Source organism: Mobula birostris, chromosome 32, assembly GCF_030028105.1.
Source record: "Mobula birostris isolate sMobBir1 chromosome 32, sMobBir1.hap1, whole genome shotgun sequence".
Taxonomy (NCBI): Eukaryota; Metazoa; Chordata; class Chondrichthyes; order Myliobatiformes; family Myliobatidae; genus Mobula; species Mobula birostris.
Genome location: NC_092401.1, coordinates 3526779 through 3551166, shown reverse-complemented (window position 1 = coordinate 3551166; position 24388 = coordinate 3526779). Strand labels below are relative to the sequence as shown.

At 43.8% G+C, this 24388-nt stretch overlaps 1 protein-coding gene across 1 annotated transcript in view; it reads left to right on the top strand.

Annotated features, from left to right (window-relative positions):
- Positions 1-1085: 1085 nt before the first annotated feature.
- Positions 1086-24388, top strand: part of LOC140191245 (ras GTPase-activating protein nGAP-like) — a 122479-nt gene continuing 99176 nt past the window's right edge. The window contains exon 1 of the mRNA XM_072248467.1: positions 1086-1716. Within this exon, the coding sequence (XP_072104568.1) occupies positions 1209-1716 (508 nt within the window). The 5' untranslated portion in view covers positions 1086-1208. The remainder of the gene's footprint in view (positions 1717-24388) is intronic.

Below are 24388 nucleotides of genomic sequence, written 5' to 3'. Positions count from 1 at the left end.
ACTGAGTCGTGGCTGAAACAAGGTCACAGCTGGGAGCTTAACATCCAAGGATATACATCGTATCAAAAGGACAGGCAGGTAGGCAAAAGGGCCTTTTGGTAAAATTGAAATCAAATAATCAGAAAGAAGTGACATAAGATCAGAAGATGCAGTGTTCTTGTGGTTAGAGTTAAGAAACTGCAAGAATAAAAAGATCCTGATGGGAGTTATATACTGGCCTTCGAGCAGTAGCGTGAATATGTGTCAGTATAGAAGTGGTAGAGTTGTAGATGATGCCAAACTAAAGTGTGGAAAAGCAAACAATAGAACAATTTCAGAAGAACTGGATGACATTTTGGTATCGAAAGCTGTGGAAGGAGATGTGGAACAGGCAAGTCTTTAAACTAAAACCTGCTGGATTCATTGCTCAGAGAGTTTTTTTACTCAGAGAGTGGTGAATGCGTGGAATAGGCTGCCAGCAAAATGGTGGTGGAGGCGGATATGATAGGACCTTTTAAGAGACTTTTGGATAGGTGCATGGAGCTTAGAAAAATAGAGGGCTATAGGTAAGCCTAGTAATTTCTAAGGTAGGGACATGTTTGGCACAGCTTTGTGGGCCGAAGGGCCTGTATTGTGCTGTAGGTTTTCTATGTTCTATGTTTCTCAGGCTTTCAGCAGTGTACAGGCCCTAATTCCAGGTGGAAAGAGAGTGTGCAGTGGAGGTGTTCACTGGGCCAAGAGATGTAGTGGGGAGGGTTAGGTACAGACCCTTTGTCAAAATACCTTACCCCAAAATAGCATCAGATCAGAAAACTCTCTGCATGGGATGTTGTCTCAGTGCAAAAGCCTAAAGTAGAAGGTCTCAAACTGTGCCTCTTTCTTGAAGAGATTTCAGTGCATACCTTTGGGGTAGGATGTGACATTTAGTTTTAAAAGAAAACAGTCCTTTTAATCTTTTCTTCATCTGACCTTGTGGTTTGCAGTTGACATTAGCACATCGCGTGTGATTGGCGTCCTTCGTGCTGTAGTGCCTCCTCTTCTTCCTCTCTGACAGATGTACTATAATAACACCTAAAAAAAAAATCACCCGCACACACACACATACATACACTAAAAAAAAGTCAGGCGCACATTGCTGCAGTGGTTTCGGTCGGAGGGCTAGTGCTGAGAGTCAAGTGCTCCTTTGGGCAGAGGATTAACAGAACTCTCTGCTTGTCCAGTACATAGTGATGGAGGAGAATTCACCAGCTGCAGCTTCAGACCTGACTGACAAGCAACCAGGAGAGAAGCAGACACTTCTAAAGGCCTACAAGTGGTTTACAGGCCCCAAGCAGAATGCCAGGAGGTGCAAGGAGGAAGAGGAGCAGGCAGCTACGGAGAAAGAGGGGGAAATTGATGGGAGCCTCAAGGAGAATGCTGAAGGTGCAGTGCCTCCATTGCATGAGAGTCCCGGAGAGATATCCCCAAACCCCGAGGAGACAGGAAGTACAGAGCAAGACCAAATATCCCAGGACGATGCAGTGAATACAGGGAACAAGAAGGATCCTCTCTCCAGAAGGTCTAACCAGCAGTGCAAGCAGACGGAGCTGTCTAAATTGACAAGAGGTCCAGGCCGGAACCTGCGGAAGGTGAAGTCAGATTCAGCAGAGAGGATCCGGAATTTCCTGACTTCAGTTTCCAACCGGTTATCCAGGAAACGTTCCCTCCAGGAACCAGTTCAGGAACCACCCTCTCAAGGTACGTTTTGGAAGCTTTGTGTTGATGTCAAAAGAGATACGATTTGAGTATTTTCTGGTTGGTGGATTTTAAATGTTTGGCTGTGGGGAGCAAATTATGCCAATTACAACTTTGGTTGAGGTTCAGGTAAAGTGGAGTAAATTCCAAAGTCACAGTGGTTAATCAGTGCATCCAGTATGTTTGTACAATACAGGGTCTAATGGAGTTATGATGATTTTACACAGAAGTGACCAGTCTATCTCTTGACCCTATCTCACTTGTGTCAGTCACCAGGTACAAAACCAGAAAAAAACTCCAGGAAATCAGAGAGTCCTTAGACTTGCTGAAAAGTCTGATAAGACTGAGGTGTGAAATAGTCACATTAAAATAATGTATTTCCTCAGACAATGACCTTGGAGGTGTCGTCATTGTTGCAATATTGGAGGCCAAGTTATCAATCTGTGCACAGCAAGCTCCCACAAACAACATAATGAAAATGGCCTGATCATCGGTTTGCTTTCAGTGATGTTGGTAGAGGGACTTTGTGAACATGGACTTTGACAGAGTACTAGTGCGAAGGGATCTTATGCTGATGATCAAATTCAGTTTGCTGTCATTCAACCGTATACATGTATACCGCCAAAAGAAACACTGTTCCTTCTGACCAAAGTGCACAGTGTACAAAGTACAGGTAACACACACACACACACACACACACACAACAAGGAAGTAACACCACAAATAAACAAACAAGTAATAAGGTGCATTTATGACACAAGTTACAAAGTAAATACTGTAACATCACTGTTGGTTCATATGTGATAAGATGTCAGCGATGGCAGGGATTTCAGTAGTCTCACAGTCTGGGAAAAGAAACTGCTTCCCATCCTAACAGTTCTTGTCCTAATACTACGGTACCTCCTGCCTGATGGTAGAGGGTCAAAGAGACTGTTGGAAGGATGGCAGAGATCATTGACAATGCTAAGATCCTTGCATATCCAGCTCTGCAGATAAATATCTCTGATGGACAGATGAGAGACCCAGATAATCCTCTCAGCAGTCTTTGCAATCCTTTGTAAGAACTTGCGGTCCAATGCCTTGCAGTTCCTGTACCAGACAGTGACGCAGCTGGTCAGGACTCTCTCGATGAGGCTCCTGCAAAAAGTGGTTAGAATGACGGTGGGGGCGGGGGGGGGGCCTCACTCACTGCAATCTCCTCAGGAAATAGAGATGCTGCTGTGATTCCATGACCAAAGAGGAGGTGACAAGGGATCGGGTGAGGTTGTTCATTGTGTGCACTCCCAGAAACTTGGTACTCCTAACTCCATGGAGGACCCATTTATGTTCAGTGAAGAGTAGTCAGCCTGCACCTTCCTAAAGACCAGAAACATCTCTTTAATCTTGTCCACATTGAGACTGAAGTCTGTATGCTGACTTAATCCGCCATGTCAACTGACTGAGTACAGTACTTCTCGAGGAACCAACAAGATCCAACAAGATCCAATAGTACAGAAGAGTGGAGAGGAGCTTATTTCCGTCTGCACAAGTCTATGTACACAGGTGCCATGAAAAACTTACTTGCAGCAATATTACAGACACATAGCATTGCATAAGCAGCAGTCACAAGAAATAAGTTATGCACAATTTTTGTAAGGAAGAGCACAGGCTGAACAAAAGCAAAGCACAATGGACATTTTAATGCAAAGTGATCGAAGTGGTCATAGAGACAGTGATCAGGGTTGTGCGGTTTGGTTTAAATTAGCAAATGGTTGAAGGGGAAGTACTGCAGGTGTTTTTGAACCTGTTGGTGTGGGATCTCAGGCTGCTGTACCTCCTGCCAGACGGTAGCTGTGAGAAGATAGCAGGCCTAGATGGTGGGGATCTTTGAGGTAGCGCCTCTTGTAGACCCTACTGACGGTAGGGAGGTGTTGCCGTGTTGGGCAGAAACCACTACTCTCTGCAGCTTAGTATGTTCTTGCTGATTTGATTTGAGGTACATTAAGGCTGCTGGTTAGATGACACCAGCCTAGGGCTATGAGGCCTGTGGGTTGACAGGGAAGGATCTAAAAGTGAGGCATTATCAGCAGGGAGTAATTCTATCCTATATTGATTTGCCAGTGTTGCTGTAGGGAAGGAGGAAACTCAGAGTGGATGTAGCAAGGAATGACCTATGATGATATATGCCAGTGATATTAAACTTGACTCAGATTCTGATTCAAGAAGCATGACACCATCCAAAATAGCCAGCTGGTTGTTAGGCTCCCCATCGCCAACCCTAAACCTTCATTTCCTTAACCATTGGTGTATTGTGACTGCAGTGTGTGCCATTTACAAAACACTGGGCAGGAGTTATCAATATCACCTCCACAACCTGGAAAGACAAGGACAAGGGCAGTAGGTGCATGGACCTCCGCCATCCACGGGTTCCCTTCCGAGTCTCACACGATTCTAAATTGGAGATATAATACCAGTTCTTCATCATCAGTGGCTCTGAGTTCACACTTCCATACCTCCTTACAACGTAGAAAGAGACCACTTGGCCCTACAGGTCCATGACAGCTCACAGAACAATCTGTTTCCCCCATTCTCTCCATATACCATACACCTACACCAGAGGCAATTTACAGTGGCCAGGTAACAGAGCAACAGGTCCTCAAAAGCATGTGGAGATTTCCTCACCATAAGGACCGTAATAGTTCACCACCATATTCCCAAAGGGACTGCAGAGAGGAGAAGCTAATGTTACTTTGCCTGCAATAACCACATCCTGTGAGAGAATTTGAAAAAAAAAGCTGCAAGACTGCTTTTGAAGTCTAATGATATAAATAAATATTGGGAAAAAGCAGCTAGTGCAACAAATACCCCGTGATTGTGAAAGAGGTGGCTGAAAAGATTATGGAGGCATTTGTGATGATCTTTTAAGAATCTCTGGATTCTAGAATGGTTCTGGAAGATTGAAAAATTGCAAATGTCACCTTCAAGAAGGCAGAGAGGCAGAGGAAAGTAAATATAGGTCAGTTAATCTGACCTCAGTGGCTGGGAAAGTGTTGGAGTTGATCGTTAAGGATGAGGTCTCAGGGTACTTGGAGGCACATGATTAAAATAGGGCGGAGTCAGCGTGGTTTCCTCAAGGGAAAATCTTATCAGACAAATCTGATGGAAATCTTTGAAGAAATAACAAGCAGGATAGACAAAGGAAAAATTGGTTGGTGTTGTGTACCTGGATTTTCAGAAGGCCTTTGAAAAGGTACCACACATGAGGCTGCTTAACAGACTATGAGCTCATGGCATTACATGAAAGATTCTAGCATGGATAAAGCAGTGGCCAATTGGCAGGTGGCAAAGAGTGGGAATACAGGAAGCCTTTTCTGGTTGGTTGCCGGTGACTAGTGGTGTTCCACAGAGGTCCATGTTGGGGTTGATTCTATTTACGTTAAATGACAATGATTTTATTGATGAAATTGATGGCTTTGTTGCACAATTTGCAGACAATATGAGCATAAGTGGTAGTGCAGGTAGTTTTGAGGAAGTAGAGAGGCTACAGAAGGACTAAGCCAGATTAGGAGAATGGGCAAAGAAGTGGCAAATGGAATGCAGTGTCAGGAAGTGCATGCTCATGGTTGAAGAAATGAAAGGGTTGACTATTTTCTAAATAGAGAGAAAATACAAAGAAAAATTGAGAAGCAAAGGGGGATCCTTCTGCAGGATTCCCTAGAGGTTAATTTGCAGGTTTAGTCAGTGATGAGGAACCCAAATGCAATGTTAGCATCATTTCAAAAGGACTAGAATATAAAAGGAAGGATGTAATGTTGAGACACTGGCAAGGCCTCACTTGGAGTATTGTGAGCAGTTTTGAGCCCCTTATCTTAGAAAGTATGTGCTGAAACTGGAGAGGGTTCCAGGATTGAACGGCTTGTCATATGAAACGCAAACAGGAATTCTGCAGATGCTGGAAATTCAAGCAACACACATCAAAGTTGCTGGTGAACGCAGCAGGTCAGGCAGCATCTGTAGGAAGAGGTACAGTCGACGTTTCAGGCCGAGACCCTTCGTCAGGATGAAGGGTCTCGGCCTGAAACGTCGACTGTACCTCTTCCTACAGATGCTGCCTGGCCTGCTGCGTTCACCAGCAACTTTGATGTGTGTTGCTTGTCATATGAAAAGTGACAAGTTCTGGGCCTGTATTCACTGGAGTTTAGAAGAATGAGGGGTGTCCTAATTGAAACCTATTGAATGGAGAAAAGTCTAGATAGGGTGGATGTAAAGAGGATGTTTCTTATGGTGGGACAGTCTCACACCAAAGGATACAGCCTCAGAATTGAGGGGTGTCCTTTTAGAACAGAGATGAGGAGGAATTTCTTTAGCCAAACAGGGAGGACTGGAGGCTAAGTTTTTATGTATATTTAAGGCAGAGGTTGATAGATTCCTGATTGGTCAGGGGATGAAGGGATATGAGGAGAAGGCAGGAGCTGGGGCTGAGAGGATAACTGGATCAGCCATGATGAAATGGCACAGCAAGCACGACAGGCCAAATGGTCTAATTCTGCTCCTATATCTTACGGTCTTATGGTAATGATCACAATAGGATGCAAAATTTATTAAGAGAATTTAAGAGAGAGAGAGAGAGAGAGAGAGAGACTCTGAACATGGGGAGAAGACAATAAAGAGGATCTCTTCTAATTTTCCATCAGTTTTAAGATTTTCAATCCATGCTTTCACACCCAAAGATCTCTGGCTGCTGGAGAAACAATAAAGCAAGTTAGTTTTATTTATCACATATACATTAAAACATTGAAATATATAGTGAAATGCATCGATTTATGTCAATGGCCAACGCAGTGTGCTGGGGACAGCCCCCAAGGGTCACCACACCCCCAGCACCAGCACGGCATGCCAATAACTTATTAACCCTAACTCATATGTCTTTGGAATGTGGGAGGAAACTGAGCACCTGAAGGAGACCCACGTAGTCACGAAAAGAACATGCAAATCCCTTCCAGACAGTGGTGAGAATTGGACTCCAACCTTCCAATCGATTGCTGGCCCTGTGAATTGTTGATGCACTTTGCACTATGTTACCACACTGCCCAAATGCAGTCAATAGATTTTATTGGGTAAAGACCACTAATCTGCTCCGAACCAGCGTGGATAACTTCACTCATCCCAACAATGAACTGATTCCACAACCTATGGACACTCTTTCAAGGATTTTATATTCATGTTCTCAGTATGTATTTATCTATCGATTTATTTATTTCCTTATTTTAGCACAATTAGTTGTTTTCTGCACATTGGTTGCCTTCGTGTGCAGTTTTTCATTGATTCCATTGTACTTTGTATCTACTGTGAATGGCTGCAAGAAAGTGAATTTCGGGGTTGAACGTTGTGACACAAGATAGGTACTTTGGTAATAAATTTATTTTGAACTTTGAAGACAAGCTTTGAATGATTGAAATACCACAAGGGGCTGAAAATTCCACTTCTGTATCTAATGCTCTCTCAAAGCTCTGTCATGTCCAGGAGGATAAGCATTTCTGTGTGCCTTGCATAGAGGAAAAGAGCATGGAAACAGGCCCTTCAGCAAATGGAGTTTGCACCGATCATCCAACACCCATTGACGACATGCCCATTTTATTCTCTCCACATTTCTATCAACTCTATAGAGTTTCTACCACTCACCAACATACTGGAGGTAATTTACAATGCCTGACTCGCCAACGAACCCACATGCCTGCGGTCTCATGGAAATTTCACCAAGAACCTCCGGATTGGACCTCGTTCTCTGGATCTGTGAGGCAGCTACACTATTGTGCCCCCCCAACTTTTACATTGCCCCAAAGCACTTTAGTGAAACGGCTAGCATGACTATTAGTGCTCAGGGCTCTTATAGTTTGGAGTTCAATTCCGGCACTATCTGTAAGAACACAAACATGAGAAAGTCTGCAGATGCAACACACACAAAGTGCTGGAAGAACTCAGCAGGTCAGGCAGCATCTATGGAAAAGAGTAAACAGTCAATGTTTTGGGCCGAGACCCTTCTTCAGGACTCAATGAGAGAGATAAAACACAAATCATACAAACAATAAAAGCGATCAACAGCATTCTGAGTCAGAGCAGCTGGACTAGGTCTCAGTTCATCATACAGCAGGGCAAGTTGCCGCAAAGCTCGCAGACACGAGGCGCTGAGCAGCTGGATCAGTCTCATGGCCTCAGCATCATGGAGAGAAGAGTGAACACTGCAGAAGAGTGAGCAGAATCTGCTCGATCCTCGCTCCCAGTCCAGACTTCCTGCCTTTCCAGTCTATCTGGGCCGGGATTCAAATCGTCAAATCACCAGATCATGCCACATACTAGGACTCGGGCCCTACAACAGCGATACGCTCTGGGCCTAGACCTCATTGCCCAGATCGAAGCCGTTCCCAAATTTAACAAATTGACTCAGCACTGATCCAATTGCACCCCTGGCTTAGGTTTCTGGGCACCGAAACTCCTCCACCTCAACTCCTCTCCGAGTCACTCACTCCAACTCCATCTTCGACACCATCACAAACACGTTACACTCCAACTTTGCAATGTACAGCATGGCTCATCCCTCGAATCAGCTCACCTCTTCACTGTTTGCGGTGATCACTTACCACAAGTTACCTCAGAAAAAAACGTTATCAACAATGTTTTTAGTCAACTTTCTTGCCTTTTGAACTACCAGTAAGCTGTCACCTGACCTCAGTAGCATCATTCACCTTACAACGTAAAACTAATCTGTTTTCTTGTTTTCCTAGTAATGATGAAATATCTGTGATTGGAAATATTAACTACTTATTTATTTAATTTATTATTTAGTGATACCTCACAGGAATAGGCCCTTCCGGCCCAATGAGCCGCACCATCCAGCGACCCACCCATTCAACCCTAGCCTATCCCAGGACAATTCACAATGACTAATTAACTTATTAACTGGTACATCTGGATTGTGGGAAGAAACTGGAGCATTTTGGAGTAAACTCATGTGTTCATGGGGAGGATGTACAAACTCCTTACAACATCAGAACATAACGCTGTGATAGCTGTATTAGCACCATGCTAACCACTACGTTACAATGGCACCTGAGTTGTCTACCATTGTCAGAGACCTGAGATACCACTGTCTTCCGCAGTGCAATAGTAGTACAGTATAGCAGTTAACATAACACAACTACAGCCTGGGGCTTCGGAGTTCAGAGTTCAATTCTGGTGCCATCTGTAAGGCGTTTTTACATTTTCCCTGTGACCACATGGGTTTCCTCCAGGTGCTCCAGTTTCCTCCCACAGTCTAAAGACGTATTGATTGGTAGGTTAAATGGTCATTGTAAATTGTCCTGCCATTAGGCTAGGGTTAAATACATGGATTACTGGGGTGAGTGTCTCTTTGGGCCAGAAGGGCCCATTCTATGCTGTGTCTCTAAATAAAAATAAAATTAAAAGAAGTTGCCTGACTGTCTGAGTGTTGGATGTTCCTAGTTTGGATTTCCAGAAGCTGCAGGCTTGTTGGTTTTTGGTTTTCGACATTAGTGTTTGTGGACTGCTGCGTAAACAAAGTACTGACGTTCACGTTGTTATCATTGGCCTTTTGAGGTTCTGCAGACGACAGGCAGTGTTTAAAAAAAAAACCAAGGTGGAATGGAATAGAGGGCATGATGTGGAGGGATGCTACAGGTTTTGAGACATTTACAGGAAAGAAGTACAGTGGGGAAAAAAAAGGAACCAATAAAGAGAAAAGAAAACCCAAAAATCAGCAAAAAATATTACCTCTGGGGTTCTAAAATGACGTTAAGGCAACATATGCTGCTTTGCAAGTTGAAGAGCTCCCCCACAAACTTCCTGTTGAAGAGATTTCATTGTCAATGTGTCTTCAAACAAGTTAAGCTTTCTGTGCAAGGCATATAGAGATCAAATCAGAATCAGCTCACCAAATCAGAAACGTGGCAGCCTGTGATCTGCCATCCATGTTATAGGGCAGTTAAAGTAAATTCTGAGGACCTGAAATAAAGACAGAAGGAAGTGCTGGAGTCAGGCAGCATCTATAGAGAGAGAAACAGTTTTCAGGGTAATGACTTCCCATCAGATTTATAGTCACTTGGCAGGTGATAAGTCTCAACTAATTTGTCCTCTTGCCTGTTATGATAAAATATTCACATCTTATGTCCAGATTAATTGGAAAATTGGTTTATTATTATCATAGGCACCAATGTACAGTGAAAATTTTGTCTTGTATACTGTCTTTACAGATCAAATCAGGACTATAGCGCATTGAGGTCATACTAGGTGAAACAAAGAGTGGAAAATAAAAGTACAGAGAAGGTGCAGAGCAGGTAGACAGGAAGGTACAAGGTGACGGTAATGTAGATTATGAGGTCAAGAGTCCATCTGATCACACTAAGGAACCATTTAATAGTCTGATAACAAGCTGTCCTTGAGCTTGATGGTATGTGCTTTCAGGCTTTTGTATTGTCTGCCTGATGGGAGAATGTCCACCTGGTAATCATTGTACCATTTTTGTTCCATTTGCCTGAATGAGTGGAACTCTGACAACTTTAAAGAAGCACAGTATCATTCAGGAAGTAACAGCTATCAGCCACCATAAATGTTAATTCTAAAACTCTTATCAAGTTTATTAGAGTTTCACCAGTTGGTTCAAGAACCAAATGGGTAAAGGAAAGAAACTGTTCTTGATCTGGTCAAGTGAGACTGTCAACTTTTCAAGGAGCGATGTCTCAAAAAGGCGGCAAGGACCCCCGTCACCCAGGACATGCCCTGTTCTCATTGCTACCATCAGGAAGGAAGTACAGGAGCCTGAAGGCACACACTCACTGATTCAGGAACAGCTCCTTCCCCTATGCCATCTGATTTCTGAAAGGACATTGAGCCCATAAACACAACCTCACTACTTGTTTATTTTTATTTTTGCATTACTTATTTAATTTAACTACGTAACATATATGGTTACTGTAATTCATAATTTTATTCTCTATTATCATGTATCGCAATGTATTGCTGCCGCAAATTCAATAAATTTCATGACACATGCCGGTGATATTAAACCTGATTCTGATTCTATACCTCCCGCCTGATGGTAGCTGCGCGACAATGGCATTGGCCAGATAGTGGCCATCTTTGATGATGGATGTTCCCTTCTTGAAGTAGAACTTCCGATGAGTGCTACCTATGGTGGGGAGGAATGTCCCTTCATCCAGTGCGTACCATCTATAAAATGCACTGTAGTTACAGGCTACTTCGACTGTACCGCCAAACATCCATGACCTCTACCACCAGCAAGAACAAGGGGATTGGGAACATGGGCACACTACCACCTGCAGGCTCCCCTCCTAATGGCACGCCGTCTGACTTGGAAAAGTGTTCACAGTTGATGGATCTATGTCATGAAGCTTCATTCCCAACAGCACGGTGGGAATACCTTTACCAGAGGGACTGCAGTGGTTCAAAATGCTGGCATGTTATTACTAATACCTTGCTGGTGGTTAGAGATAAGTATTAAATGCTGGCCTTTTCAGTATTGCCCACATCCTGACAACAAATGCAACCAGAAGGCACATCACCTTCGAAGTGTTACTGGTTAACCTGTTCCTTACCTTACGTTATTTAATGTGTGCTTTTTAGTTAGTTATTTATGCGTGAATCATCTGTAGATTTTATCCTTCCCCTCATATGTTCTGTGTGTTGTGTGTACTATTGTGCTTTACACGCTGGTTTGGAGAAACATTGTCTCGTTTCTATCAACACACATCAAAGTTGCTGGTGAACGCAGCAGGCCAGGCGGCAACTCTAGGAAGAGGTACGGTCGACGTTTCGGGCCGAGACCCTTCGTCAGGACTAACTGAAGGAAGAGCTAGTAAGAGATTTGAAAGTGGGAGGGGGAGGGGGAGATCCGAAATGATAGGAGAAGACAGGAGGGGAAGGGATGCTGCCTGGCCTGCTGCGTTCACCAGCAACTTTGATGTGTGTTGCTTGAATTTCCAGCATCTGCAGAATTCCTCGTGTTTGCGTCTTGTTTCTATGTACTGTACAATATATGGTTATTATACATTACATACATATATATCATTCAATGTCAATAAACAACTTAACTTGACTTGAAATTCATTCTCACTTTGCATACAAAATATCCTGGCGATCCCAGCTGCACTTTGAAAATTCAGTTTCATTACAAATGATGGAGCTAAATTCTGGAAACACTGTACCAAGCACAATGGTACCTGAATGCTCATTTAATAAAGTTGAATCTCCACTCTAGAGTGTCCTCGTTTGGGTTAAGTACTACTTATCCGAAATGTTTCGGGCCAGAAGTGTTTTGAAATATATGAGATAGCTTGGGATCACTGTCATTTCTGACCCCATGTACGCAGTCTTTGTCTTACTCTTGTTGATCACAAATATGTATTTAACAGTATAAAATTATTACATACCATGAATATAGTGAAAAGATGATGTGTACAGGGTAACAAAACCAGCACAGCAGCATTGGGAGAGAACCTGAATCGGCTGTGGAGCAACAATAACAGGATTCAGTCTCCACATACAATGCTGTGTTTTGATTAAAAGGTTACAGTACACTGTGTCGGTATTTTACTTCTTTAAAGTTTTATGTAAGGTATAAAAACAATCAGCGTCGTAGACTAGTTCCGGTGTTAGATTTTCATCAGCGATGATCTTGGCTTTTCATCAATGAACTTCTCAGTTGCTTCATGATCAGCAGACACTTTATCAGCGCAGATCTTTAAGTATTTAACGCTGTGCCTTTTCTTAAATTTCTGTGACCATCCTGCTGAGTTTTCATAATTAACTTCAATTTTCAGTTTGTGGTGATAGATCTTTGATTGTTTCATGATCAGCATACCGTTAAGCGACACGTGTTCACTCCAAAGCCGATGAATCCTCTCTTTTCATAGATGATCAAGATCAGGTGGCAGAAGTGAGGGTAGTTGCTATTACTAAGGAGAGGATATTTGGGAATCAGAAAGGTCTGTAGGTAGATAAATCACTTGGACCAGATGGACTACACCCCAGGATCTGAAAGCGGTGGCTGAGGAGGCTTTAGTAATGATCTTTCAAGAATCTCTATATTCTGGAATGGTTCCAGAGAGGACTGGAAATTTGCAAATGTCATTCCACACTCTAAGAAGGGAGGGAGGCAGAGGAAAGGAAATTATAGGCCATTTAGCCTGACTTTGGTGGTTGGGAAGATGTCAGACTCCATTATTAAGGATGAGGCTTTGGAGCACTGGGGGGCATATGGTAAAATTGGTCAAGGTCAGCATGGTTTCCTTAGGGGGAAATCTTGTCTGACAAATCTGTTGGAATTCTTTGAGGAAATAACAAGCAGGATAGACAAAGGAGAGTCAGTGGATGTTGTGTACTTGGATTTTCAGAAAGCCTTTGATAAGGTGCTACACATGAGGCTTTTTAACAAGATAAGAGCCCATGGTAATCCAAGAAAGATACTAGCATGGATAGAAGATTGTCTGACTGGGAGGAGGCAAGGAGTGGGAAGAAAGGAGGCCATTTCTGGCTGGCTGCCGGTGACTAGTGGTGTTCTGCAGGGGTTGGCATTAGGATCATTTTTTTCATATTATGTATCAATGATTTGGATGATGGAACTGAATAACTTGTGGCCAAGTTTGAGGACAATATGAAGATAGGTGGAGAGCCAAGTAGGGATGAGAAAGACAGCAGAAGGTCTTAGACTGGAAAACTGGGCAAAGAGGTGGCAGATGGACTATAGCATAGAGAAGTATATGGCCAGGCATTTTGGCAGAAGGAGTAAAGGCATAGACTATTTTCTAAATGGGGAGAAAATTCAAAATTCAAAGGTAAAAAGAGACACGAGTCCTCCTGCAGGATTCACTAAAGATTATTTTGCAGGTTGAGTTGGTGGTGAGGAAGGCAAATGCAATGTTAATATTCATTTTGAGAGGACTAGAAAATAAAAGCAAAGAAGTACTGCTCAGGCTTCATAAGGCGTTGGTCAGATCACAGTTGCAGTATTGCGAGCAGTTTTGAGCCCTTTAGCTAAGAGAAGATTTGCTGCCATTGGAGAGGGTCCAGAGGACGTTTACGAGGATGATTCCAGGAATGAAAGGTTAATGTATTAGGAGTATTACTTGATTTCTCTGGGCCTGTACTTGCTGGAGTTTAGAAGAATGGGGATGGGGGCGGTATCTCATTGAAACCACTCAAATATCGAACTGCCTGAATAGACTGGATGTAGGAAGAGTATTTCCTATAGTGGGTGAGTCTAGGACCGGAGGGCATAACCCATAGTATTGAGGGATGGAGATGAGGAGGAATTTCTTTAGACAAAGGGTACTGAATCTGTGGAATTCATTGCCACAGACACCTGTTGAATTCAAGTCATTGGGTATGTGTCATAAGGGCCGGCGCTGGGAGCGGACCCAAATGCAAGACACAGAACCTGAAGTACTAGGAACAGGACTAGGTGAGTCAAGAAAGCAAGGGAACTGGAGAAGAAACGACACTGGACAAGACACAGGCCCTGGACGAGGCTAGGATACAGGGCTTGGGCTAGGCCTAGACTAGGGAAGCGGGACCTGGACGAGGAACCAGGAACTTGGAACCTGGACAAGGACTCCGAGCCAGAGACTGGACAGGGACCCGGAACCTGGGTCTTGACTTGAGCTGGGACCCCGGATCTAAGTGAGGACAAGACGTTGCTACAGGACGAGGAGTGGCAACAGGACTGGACATGAAGCTCCTGGACAGGACGAGGGAACCCCAGCACCGGGCTGGGCAAGGTACTCCTGGGCTGGGCGAGGCACATGGACAGGATGAGAGCACGAAGCCTTGACTGGTCGAGGGAGAACAGGAACGCAGAGCCTTGGTCGAGAGAGAAAAGGAACGCAGAGCCTTGGTCGGGGGAGAAAAGGAACGCAGAGCCTTGGTCGGGGGAGAAAAGGAACGCAGAGCCTTGGTCGGGGGAGAAAAGGAACGCAGAGCCTTGGTCGGGGGAGAACAGGAATATGGAACACAGAGTCAGGATCCCTCCTAGGGAGCAGGACATAGGGCCAGGACTCGTACACAGAACACTGAGAGACACATCTCCACTCAAGGTAGCGGCAAACAGCTGGACCTACTCAGCAGAGGCGAGGGCACAAAGAGACAGTTCCCAACACAAGGTAGTGGCAAACGACTGGACCTACCTAGCGAAGGCGTGGACACAGAGACAGTTCCCAACTCAAGGTAGCGGCAAACGACCGGACCTACATAGCGAAGGTGAGGACACAAAGAGACAGTTCCAAACAACGAAAGACAGTTCCTTATCTAGACACAGCAAGGACCTGGTCTTGCCCTGGCGGTTGAACTTGACAGCATTACAGGCGAAGACACAAGCGAAGGTAGCAGGCAAGGCTTTTCAGGCGAAGGTAGCAGGCGAGGCTTCAGGAGGAAGGGAAAGGGGAGGGAACAGTCCAGCAACTGAAGCTGAACCCAGGAGCCATTTATGTAGCCAGCTCAAAATGAGAATCATGTGCCTCAATTAAGGCACACAACAGGACATGGGAAAACCGGAAAACCTGGAATAAGGAAATATGGACCGGACTGTGAACTGGAATGTGGACTTCACGGACCAGACCATGACAGTATGTTTAAAAGTAGAAGGTAATAGGTTCCTGATTAGTCAGGGCATGAACGGTTATGGCGTGAAGGCAGAAGAATGAGGTTGAGGGTATTAATGAATCAGCCAAGATGGAATAGTGGAGAAGACTTGATGGGCTGAATGGCCAAATTCTGCTCCTATGGTCTTATGAGATCTCTCATCCTGTTGGCACCCTTACGCAATGGTGCAGGGTGCAGCCTCAGACTAGATTTCATTTTCAGAGCTCTGGGAATATGATTTGAACCACAACATCCTGACTCACAGGTGAGCTGTAACCAAACAATTTTAAGTGTGTGAAACATTTAAAAAAACTGCTGATGTCTGGTCTCTTCTGATAGAGAGTCTCAAAGTCTGTCTCTGTCCCCAGATACTGTTCTGACCTGTTGAGTGTTTCCGGCACTTTCTTTTACACCATTGTGTGTATCATTTGCATAAGTGATCTGACATCACTCATGTATAGTATGACATAAAAGTAATTTCCTGGGCCCAAGTAATCTCTCTTTAGAATGGTGCAGTAGTGTAATGGTTTGTGCAATCGAATTACTGTTCTATTGATCAGTGATTGGGGTCCGATTCCTGCCGCCGTCCGTAAGAAAGTTGTACACTCTTCATATAACTGCGTGGGTAAGATTTAGATATAGATTTGTGTTCCTTTAATATCAGAGAATGTATAGAGTATACAACCAGAAATTTGTACTCTTCACAGACATCCATGAAAGAAGAGACCCCTTAGAACGACTGATAGAACATTGAAGCCCTGAAACCCCCTTCCCCCACCCTTTGTAGAAGCAGCAGCGAGTGCATCAACCCTCCCACTCCCCCCACTTGAACACTCCCCCCAAACGCCAGCAGGCAAGCAACTGCAAAAGCCCCCAAGGAGTCCATTAAAACTACAGTCCATTACCCAGCACTTCGATATCTCAGACAGACCACTGCTGCAACAATGACAGTGGAGATCAGCAACTCACTGCTCTGAAGTTTCAATCTTCCATGTCACTCCTCCAAGTCTCCCATCTCAAGGACCAACATGCTCTCAATCTCCATCAAAAGAGAGAGAGAGAGGCAGATTGCGCGAGTACAGGGACGTTATTCTGACAGCAGCCAGCGATTAGCAAATGCACTGCCTGCTGTCTTGGTGTTTCAGTCTCCCACAAAGCTTCAGTGAGCGAAATCGGTGAGGACCAGGGTCATCCATGGGCTCTCCGAGGACACACGTCCTCTAGACCGTTCCCAGACAAAGCAAAGCACTCATCTGCACAGCCAGGCCAAAAACTCACAGCTTGCAAAGAACCGTAGTTTGAACTGTAGGCCACAGACTCCTAGAGAACCCAAACCACCGTCAAAAAAAAAGGGAAAGACGGAAGAGAAGATTAAGCAGTTTCATGGACAGACTAGAAGAAGTCACCGGGTCTAGCATCATCTTTCTATGCTCCTCCTCCTGATTTTTCTGGGTTTCCTTGTATGCTTCAGTTCCTTCCCATATCCAAAGGTCAATGGTTAGGGCTCGTGGCTAAGCTACGTTGTGCTGGAAGCTTGGCAATAATTGCAGGTTACTCACGTGCAACTCTCAGAAGGTGTTGGTTGTTGATGCAAAATAATGCACTTCACTGTACATTTTGATGTCTTTGTCTTGACATGCACGTGACAAATGAAGCTAATCCTTACCATCTTTACCTTTAGAACTGGAGGAGGGCTTGTATCCCAGTGGGAAGGTTTGTTAATGCTGCACAGTGGGGTTTAAATGAGAGTTGTAGAGGGATGGGAACCAGAGTGCCAGACCAGTTAGTGGTTGTGGAAGCAAATGTCGCTGAGACATCAGACAAAGTCAAGAATCAAAAAGTTGAGCATGGTGTGACTAGTGTCCTGAGCAGCATATGTTTCAATGCAAGAAATATTGTAGGAAAGGTCGATGAGCTCAGGGCATGGATTGATGACATTGCAGCCACTGGTGAGTCTTGGTTGCAGGAACGTCAGAACTGGCAGCTTAATATTCTGGGGTCTATTGTTTTAGACGTGACAGAGGAGAAGGGATTAAAGGAGGAGAGGTGGTGTTACTAGTCAGGGAAAATGTCACGGCAGTGCTCCGACAGGACAGACTGGAGAACTCGACCAGTGAGGCTTTATGGGTGGAACTAAGATATAAGGAAGGTATGAGGACATTAATGGGGCTATATTAAAGGCCATCCAACAGTCCTAGGGATTTAGAGGAACAAATTTGTAAAGACATTGTAGTTTGTTGCAAGAAACATAAGGTTGTTATAGAAGATGGTTTTAATTTTCCACATTGTGTCTTGGAATTCTGTACTGTAAAAGAACTAGGTGGGATAGACCACAATGCCATGAGTTTCAAAGTAAGTAAGCAAAAAGATAGGTCTGGTCCACGAGTTGAGATTCTAAATTGGAGAAAGACCAATTTTGATGTTGTCAGAAATGATCTGGCAAGTGTGGATTGGGACAGGCTGTTTTCTAGCAACATTGTACTTGGAAAGTGGGAAGCCTTCAAAGATGAAAATTTGAGAGTACAAAAGCTTGTATGTGCCTGTCACAGTAGAAGGTAAAGATAACAAGAGTAGGGAACCTTGGTTTTCAAGTAATATTGAGGCCTTGGTTAAGATAAAAAGGGAGGTATATAGCAGTTAGAGGCAAGTAGGAACAAATTAGGTGCCTATGGAGTAAAGAAATGCAAAAGAACACTTAAGAAAGAAATCAGGAGGGCTAAAGGAAGACATGAGTTGCTCTAGCAGACAAGGTGAAGGAGAATCCTGAGGGATTCTATGGATATGGGTTAAGAGCAAAAGGATTGTAAGGGACAAAGTTGGTCTTCTGGAAGACCAGGATGGTAATCCATGTGTGGAGCCAAAACAGATGGAGGAAATCTTCAGTGCATTCTTTGCATCCATATTTACTTGGGAGACGGATACAGAGTCTATAGAAGTGAGGCAAAGCGGCATCTGATTACGGATTACAGAGGGGGAGGTTTTTGCTACCTTAAGGTGAATTCCCAGGGCCTGACAAAGTATTCCCTCTGACCCTACGGAAGGCAAGTGCAAAAATTGCTGGGGCACTAGCAGAGATATTTAAATCATCCTTAGCGACAGGAGAGGCAGCTGAGGATTGGAGGAAAGCCAGTGTTGTTCCACCGTTTAAAACAGACACTATGCCAGTGAATGAAACATTAGTTGTGGGAAAATTATTTGAACGTTTTCTAAGGGACTGTATATATAAGTACTTGAATAGACATGAACTGATTAAGGATAGTCAGCATGGCTTTGTGTGTGCTAGGTCATGTCTAAACAATCTTCTAGAGTTTTTAGACCATAAGACCATAAGACATGGGAGCAGAATTAGGCCATTTGGCTCATCGAGTCAGTTTGCTGTTTCATCATGGCTGATTCAATTTTCCTCTCAACCCAAATCTCCTGCCTTCTTCCTGTATCCCTTCATGCCCTGAACAATCAAGAATCTATCAACCTCTGCCTTAAATATACATAAAGGCTTGGCCTCCACAGCTGCCTGTGACAAAGAATTCCACAGATTCACCACTTTCTGGCTAAAGAAATTCCTCTTCATCTCCATTCTAAAAGGACAGCCCTCTACTGTGAGGCTATGTCTTCTGATTCTCCCACCATAGGAAACATCCTCTCCATGTCAATTCCATCACGCCATTTCACCTTTTTAAAGGAAGTTACCAGGAAAGTGGATGAAGGCAAATCAGTGGATTTTGTCTACATGGACCTTAGTAATGCATTTGTCAATGTCCCACATGGGAGTCTGGTCAAGAAGTTTCAGTTGCTTGGTATTCAGGATGAAGTAGTAAATCAGATTAGTCTTCGACTTTGTGGGGGGAGCCAGAGTGGTAGTAGATTGTTGCCTCACTGACTGGAGGCTCAAGACTAGTGGGGTGCCACAGGTATCAGTGCTGGGTCCTTTGTTGTTTGTCATCTATATCATTGATCTGGATGAGAATGTGGTTAACTGGATCAGCAAACTTGTGGATGACACCAAGATTAGGGATGTAGTGGGCAGAGAGGAAGGCTATCGTGGCTTGCAAAGGGATCTGCATCAGCTAGAAAGATGTGATAACATGCAGACCCAATGGAGAAATTAGCTCAGAGTCAACTACAACATAGTGGGTAAGAAATTACATTTAGATCAAGATGGATAAGGGCAGTGGATTTCCTCCCTCCAAAGGCATTATATAATAATCTGGTGGCGTCATTGACATTGTTATTGTTGCATGGAGTTTTGGTCCTGAATGAACTGGAACTGAATCTCAACCAGCACATGGGGTTGAAATATCCTGGGATAATTTGGTCTGGTTTCCAAGTTACTAGTGTAGCCAGGTTGTTCCATAAATAGGGACTGGCCTAGGTTCAAAAACAGACCAACAAGAGACATCATCCATATTCTTGACTGATCCCCATTTTCTCTCATTGCTTTGAAACAACAAATTCCTTGGAACACACTCAGTGATAATAAACCTGATTCTGAAATTCATATTTTAGAAGTCTCAGCCTTGAATAAACTCAACAGTAGATCATATACATCCATCAGGGGAAAGGTATTTAAATTTACATTTCTTTATGAGAAGTTTCTCCTTTCAATATTAGATGACCAAATCTAAATCAGTTTAAGAAAGACAATCATGAGGGTGACTTCATAGAGTGGAATTCAAAATAGTTTCTTAGAATTGAACCACCTACTTGGGAACTTTGGATCTTGTACTATGTTGTCGTGAAATTTCTTTTGTGGCAGCAGTACAGTGGTATACATAAAATTACTACAGTACTTTGCAAAAGTCTTCAGCACCCTAGCTGTGTATATATACTTTTATACAGCATTGTATAATTTGAAGAAGAGTGGTAGGCCAAAATATTGGCTGTACAATAGTGTAATAGTGCAAAGTTCAAAGTTCAAAATGCATCACTTTATAGCACCAATAACCTGGCTTCATTTACCGCCACAGCCTTCAAGGAGTTTGTGTCTTCTCCCTGTGACTGTGTAGGTTTCTGCTCACATTCCAAAGTCATATGGGTTAGGAGGATAATTGGTCGAATGTGTATAGTTGCGTGGGTGGGCTCAGTGGATCAGAAGGTCCTTTTACCGTGTTAGATCTCTAAATAATAATAATCTAAAAATTGGGAAACTTTTAGAAGTTAGCAGTGCATGTCAAAGGAATTCATTTAGAGGGAGAATGAAGCAGTTTGAGAGTTACCTAGCAAATGATACGTACACAAAACACAATCAGTGAGAGTTTCTAAAGAGATGTGCAAATGAAGGAAGTAGCAGAAGTAAACATTGTCCCCTTAGAGCAGGGGATCTCAACCATCTCATGCCATGGACCAGTTCCATTAAGCAAGGGGTCTGTAAACCCTAGGTTGGGAATCCTAGCCTTTGATGGCTCTGGGCCTGAAATCAGTAGAGTTTAGGAGAGTGAGGGGGCATCTCACTGAAACCTATTGAATATTGAAAGGCCTAGATAGAATGGATGAGAAGAGGATGTTTCTATAGTGGGTAAGCCAATGACCAGAAGGCACAGTCTCAGTATAGAGGGATATCCATTTAGAACAGACATGAGGAGGAATTTCATTGCCACTGATGGCTCTGGAACCAAAGTCATTAGGTATATTTAAAGTGGAGGTTGCTAGATTCTTGATTAATCAGGGAGTCGCAAGTTGTTGGGAGAAGGCAGGAGAATGGGGTTGAGAGGGAAAATAAATCGGCCATGATGGAATGGCAGAGCTTATTTGATGGGCCATTCAGCTCCGATAATTCTGTTCCTATATCTAATGGTCTTATTGTAAGTGGCTGAAAGAAACAAGAATCCGTAAGAGATAAGAATATTGTGATTGGTTCTGGTCACCCCATTAGAAGGAAGAAGCAACTAAGCTGAACAGAGTGCAGAAAAGATTTACGAGGAGGTTGCAGAACTTGAGGGACTGACTGTAGAGAGCAGTTTGGCAGGCTAGGACTTTATACGATCAAGTGAAGGAGAACGAGGGGTGATCTTATAGAGGGGTATAAAATCATGAGGGGCAAAGATAGAGTGACTGCAGGGCTGTGGAATCAAGAACTAGAGTGCATACGTTTTAAGTTGAGATTTAATTAGGAACCTGAGGGGTAGCTTTTTTACACAGATTGTGTTCCATTTATGGAATGAACTGCCAGAGGAAGTGGTTAAAATAGGTATGTTAGCATTTAAAAAACACTTATTTGGCTCAGTAAATAGAAAATGATTAAACCGATTTGAGCAAAATGTAGGCAAATGAACGGCCTTAGATGGGAATCCAGGTCAGTATGGACTAGTTGGACTGAAGAACCTGCATCTATGATGTATGGCTCCAACATCCGATTCCTAACAGCATCAGACCTGTGATATTCCAAATTGATATGTGGGATATTGGCTGAATAAAACTGATAACAGGGAACATACACTGTACCTAATAAAGTGGCCACTGAGTGTATGTTTGTGGTCTTCTGCTGCTGTAGCCCATCATCTTCAAGGTTCAACGAGTTGTACATTCAGAGATGCTCTTCTGCACACCACTATTGTAACACGTGGATATTTGAGTTACTGTCACCTTCCTGTCAGCTTGAACCAGTCTGGCCATTCTCCTCTGACCTCTCTCATTTACGAGGTGTTTTTGCCTACAGAACTGCCGCTCACTGGATGTCTTCTTGTTTTTTGCGCCATTCTCTGTAAACTCTGGAGAGTGTTGTGAGTGAAAATCCCAGGGGATCAGCAGTTTCTGACATATTCAAACCAGCAGATGGTCTGGCACCAATAATCACTCCACGGTCAACATTTCTTCCCCATTCTGATGTTTGGTCTGAACAACAACCCAACCGCCTGACCATGTCTGCATGCTTTCATGCATTGAATTGTTGCCACATGACTGACTGATTGGATATTTGCATTAACAAGCAGGCGTACCTAATAATGTGACAGGAGAGATAGGACGATTGAACAAATTGTAGTCAAACTGAATGGTTTAGACGAATAACAGGGAACATTGATGGGGTGAGGTGAGGGTCGACCCCAGTCCCTAATGGCTGTGCCCAACAAAGGGTGAGGAACTATATTCTGAGAAGGGGAAGACTGGAAAAGATTGCTAAGTGTAGAGGATAAGTTTGCTGGGTCACAATTGCCTTGCCGTTGGTGACTGGACAACTGACCAAAAAGTATAGGATGCTTTGTAAGATTATCCTCTCCACTTTGGGATGAGAATCTTGCTGACCTTTGGTAGAGTGAAGCCAGGGTGTGAAGAGAAGGTGGAATTCACTATCCACAGCTCTGAACATACCATAGCTAGACTATGGCTAAGACAGGCCATAGGGGGAATCAAAAGGAAGAAGTGGAAAAGTGGAACTGAGTCCAGGATCAGGTAACCCCTGATCTCACTGAGTGGCAGAGCTGCTATTATTTCCTCTGTTCTCCTGTCAGTTGAGACAGCTTCAATGAGTTTACAGGGAATGCAAGTATACAGAGGAAGTAAGGAATTCATGGATACATTGGTTAGGTGAGTTAAAGAGCAGTGGGAGCAAACTCATGTGGAATGTAAACACCCCATGAAGCAGACAGGCCAATTGGTCTTTTGCCATGCTGTAGCTTCATTATATTTGATATATTCTCATTTTGGCCACCCGGCAGTCGCTACTCACGCATGAGAAGGTGGTGCTGAGCTGCCTTCTTGATCCGCTGCAGTCCCTCTGCTGAAGGTGCTCCCGCATTTGGGAAGAGAATTCCAGGATTTTGACCCAGCAACAGTGAAGTGAAGTAATCTCCCCGGCACATATCCTTGCAAGCGAGAGAAATGCTACACCTGTTCTTACACCTCCTCCCTCACCTCCATTCAAAGCCTCAAACACTCCTTCCAGGTGAGGCAACACTTCACCTGTGAGTCTTCTGGCATCCTCAGTTGCAGTCTCCTCTACACTGGTGAGACCCCATGGAAACTGGGGGGGTGGGGGGTCGCTTTGTCAAGCACTTCTGCACCATCTGCCAAAAGCAGAATTTCCCAGTGGCCAACCATTTTAATTCCTATCCCATTCTCTTTCCGACATGTCACTCCGAGTCCTCCTCTCCTGCCATAATGGGGCCATTCTCAGGGTGGATGAGCAACGCCTCATGTTCCATCTAGATTGACACCAATTTGATAGCATAAACATTGATTTCTGCTTCCAGTAATTTATTTATCTCTTTTTGTTTTGCCCTCCTCCTCCCCTCTTCCTTCTTCCCCAGTTGGCCTCTTACCTTATTTTCTCATCTGCCTTTATATTTTAGCATCTTCCCCGTCCTTTTCAGTCTGGAAGAGGGGTCTCAGCCTGAAATATTGACTGCTTATTCATTTCCATAGATGCTGCCTGACCTGCTGAGTTTTTCCAGAACTTTGTGTTACAATGAAATGTGTCATTTGTGCCAATGACCAACACAGTCCGAGATGTACTGGGGGCTGCGCAAGTATTGCCATGCTTCTGATGCCAACTTAGCATGCCTCGCTCACTAACCAGTAGGTCTTTGGAATGTGGGGGGAAACCGGAGTGCCTTTTAAACGTTTTAACAGCATCTGTAATTGATAATTAATCGCTCTGTATGAGTAAGAAGTGAGAAGTGTTGCTAACCAGTTGGGAATGAGTTCATTTTTGAAAACATTGATTTGGGATTTAAAATTATGGTGGATTTTAAACATGGTGTCATGACAATGACCTTTCGTCAATGTCAGTAAAACAGAAGAGCTGGTCATTGCATTTAGGAGTGGTGGAGCCAGGCAGTACACATGCTCTCGTCTACATAACAGTGCTGAGGTTGGAACTTTGAGTTCCTAGGAATAAACATGACCAATAACTTTGTCCTGGTCCAACCACATGACACCACAGCTGAGGAAATTTACTAACTCAAAACATTCAGCAGATGCATTCATGGTTATTCCTAGGAAACTTGAATTTGTCAACCCCAGCACTGTTGATGTAGACGAGAACGTGTGTACTGCCCCTCTCCCCACTCCTAAAGGCAATGACCAGCTCATT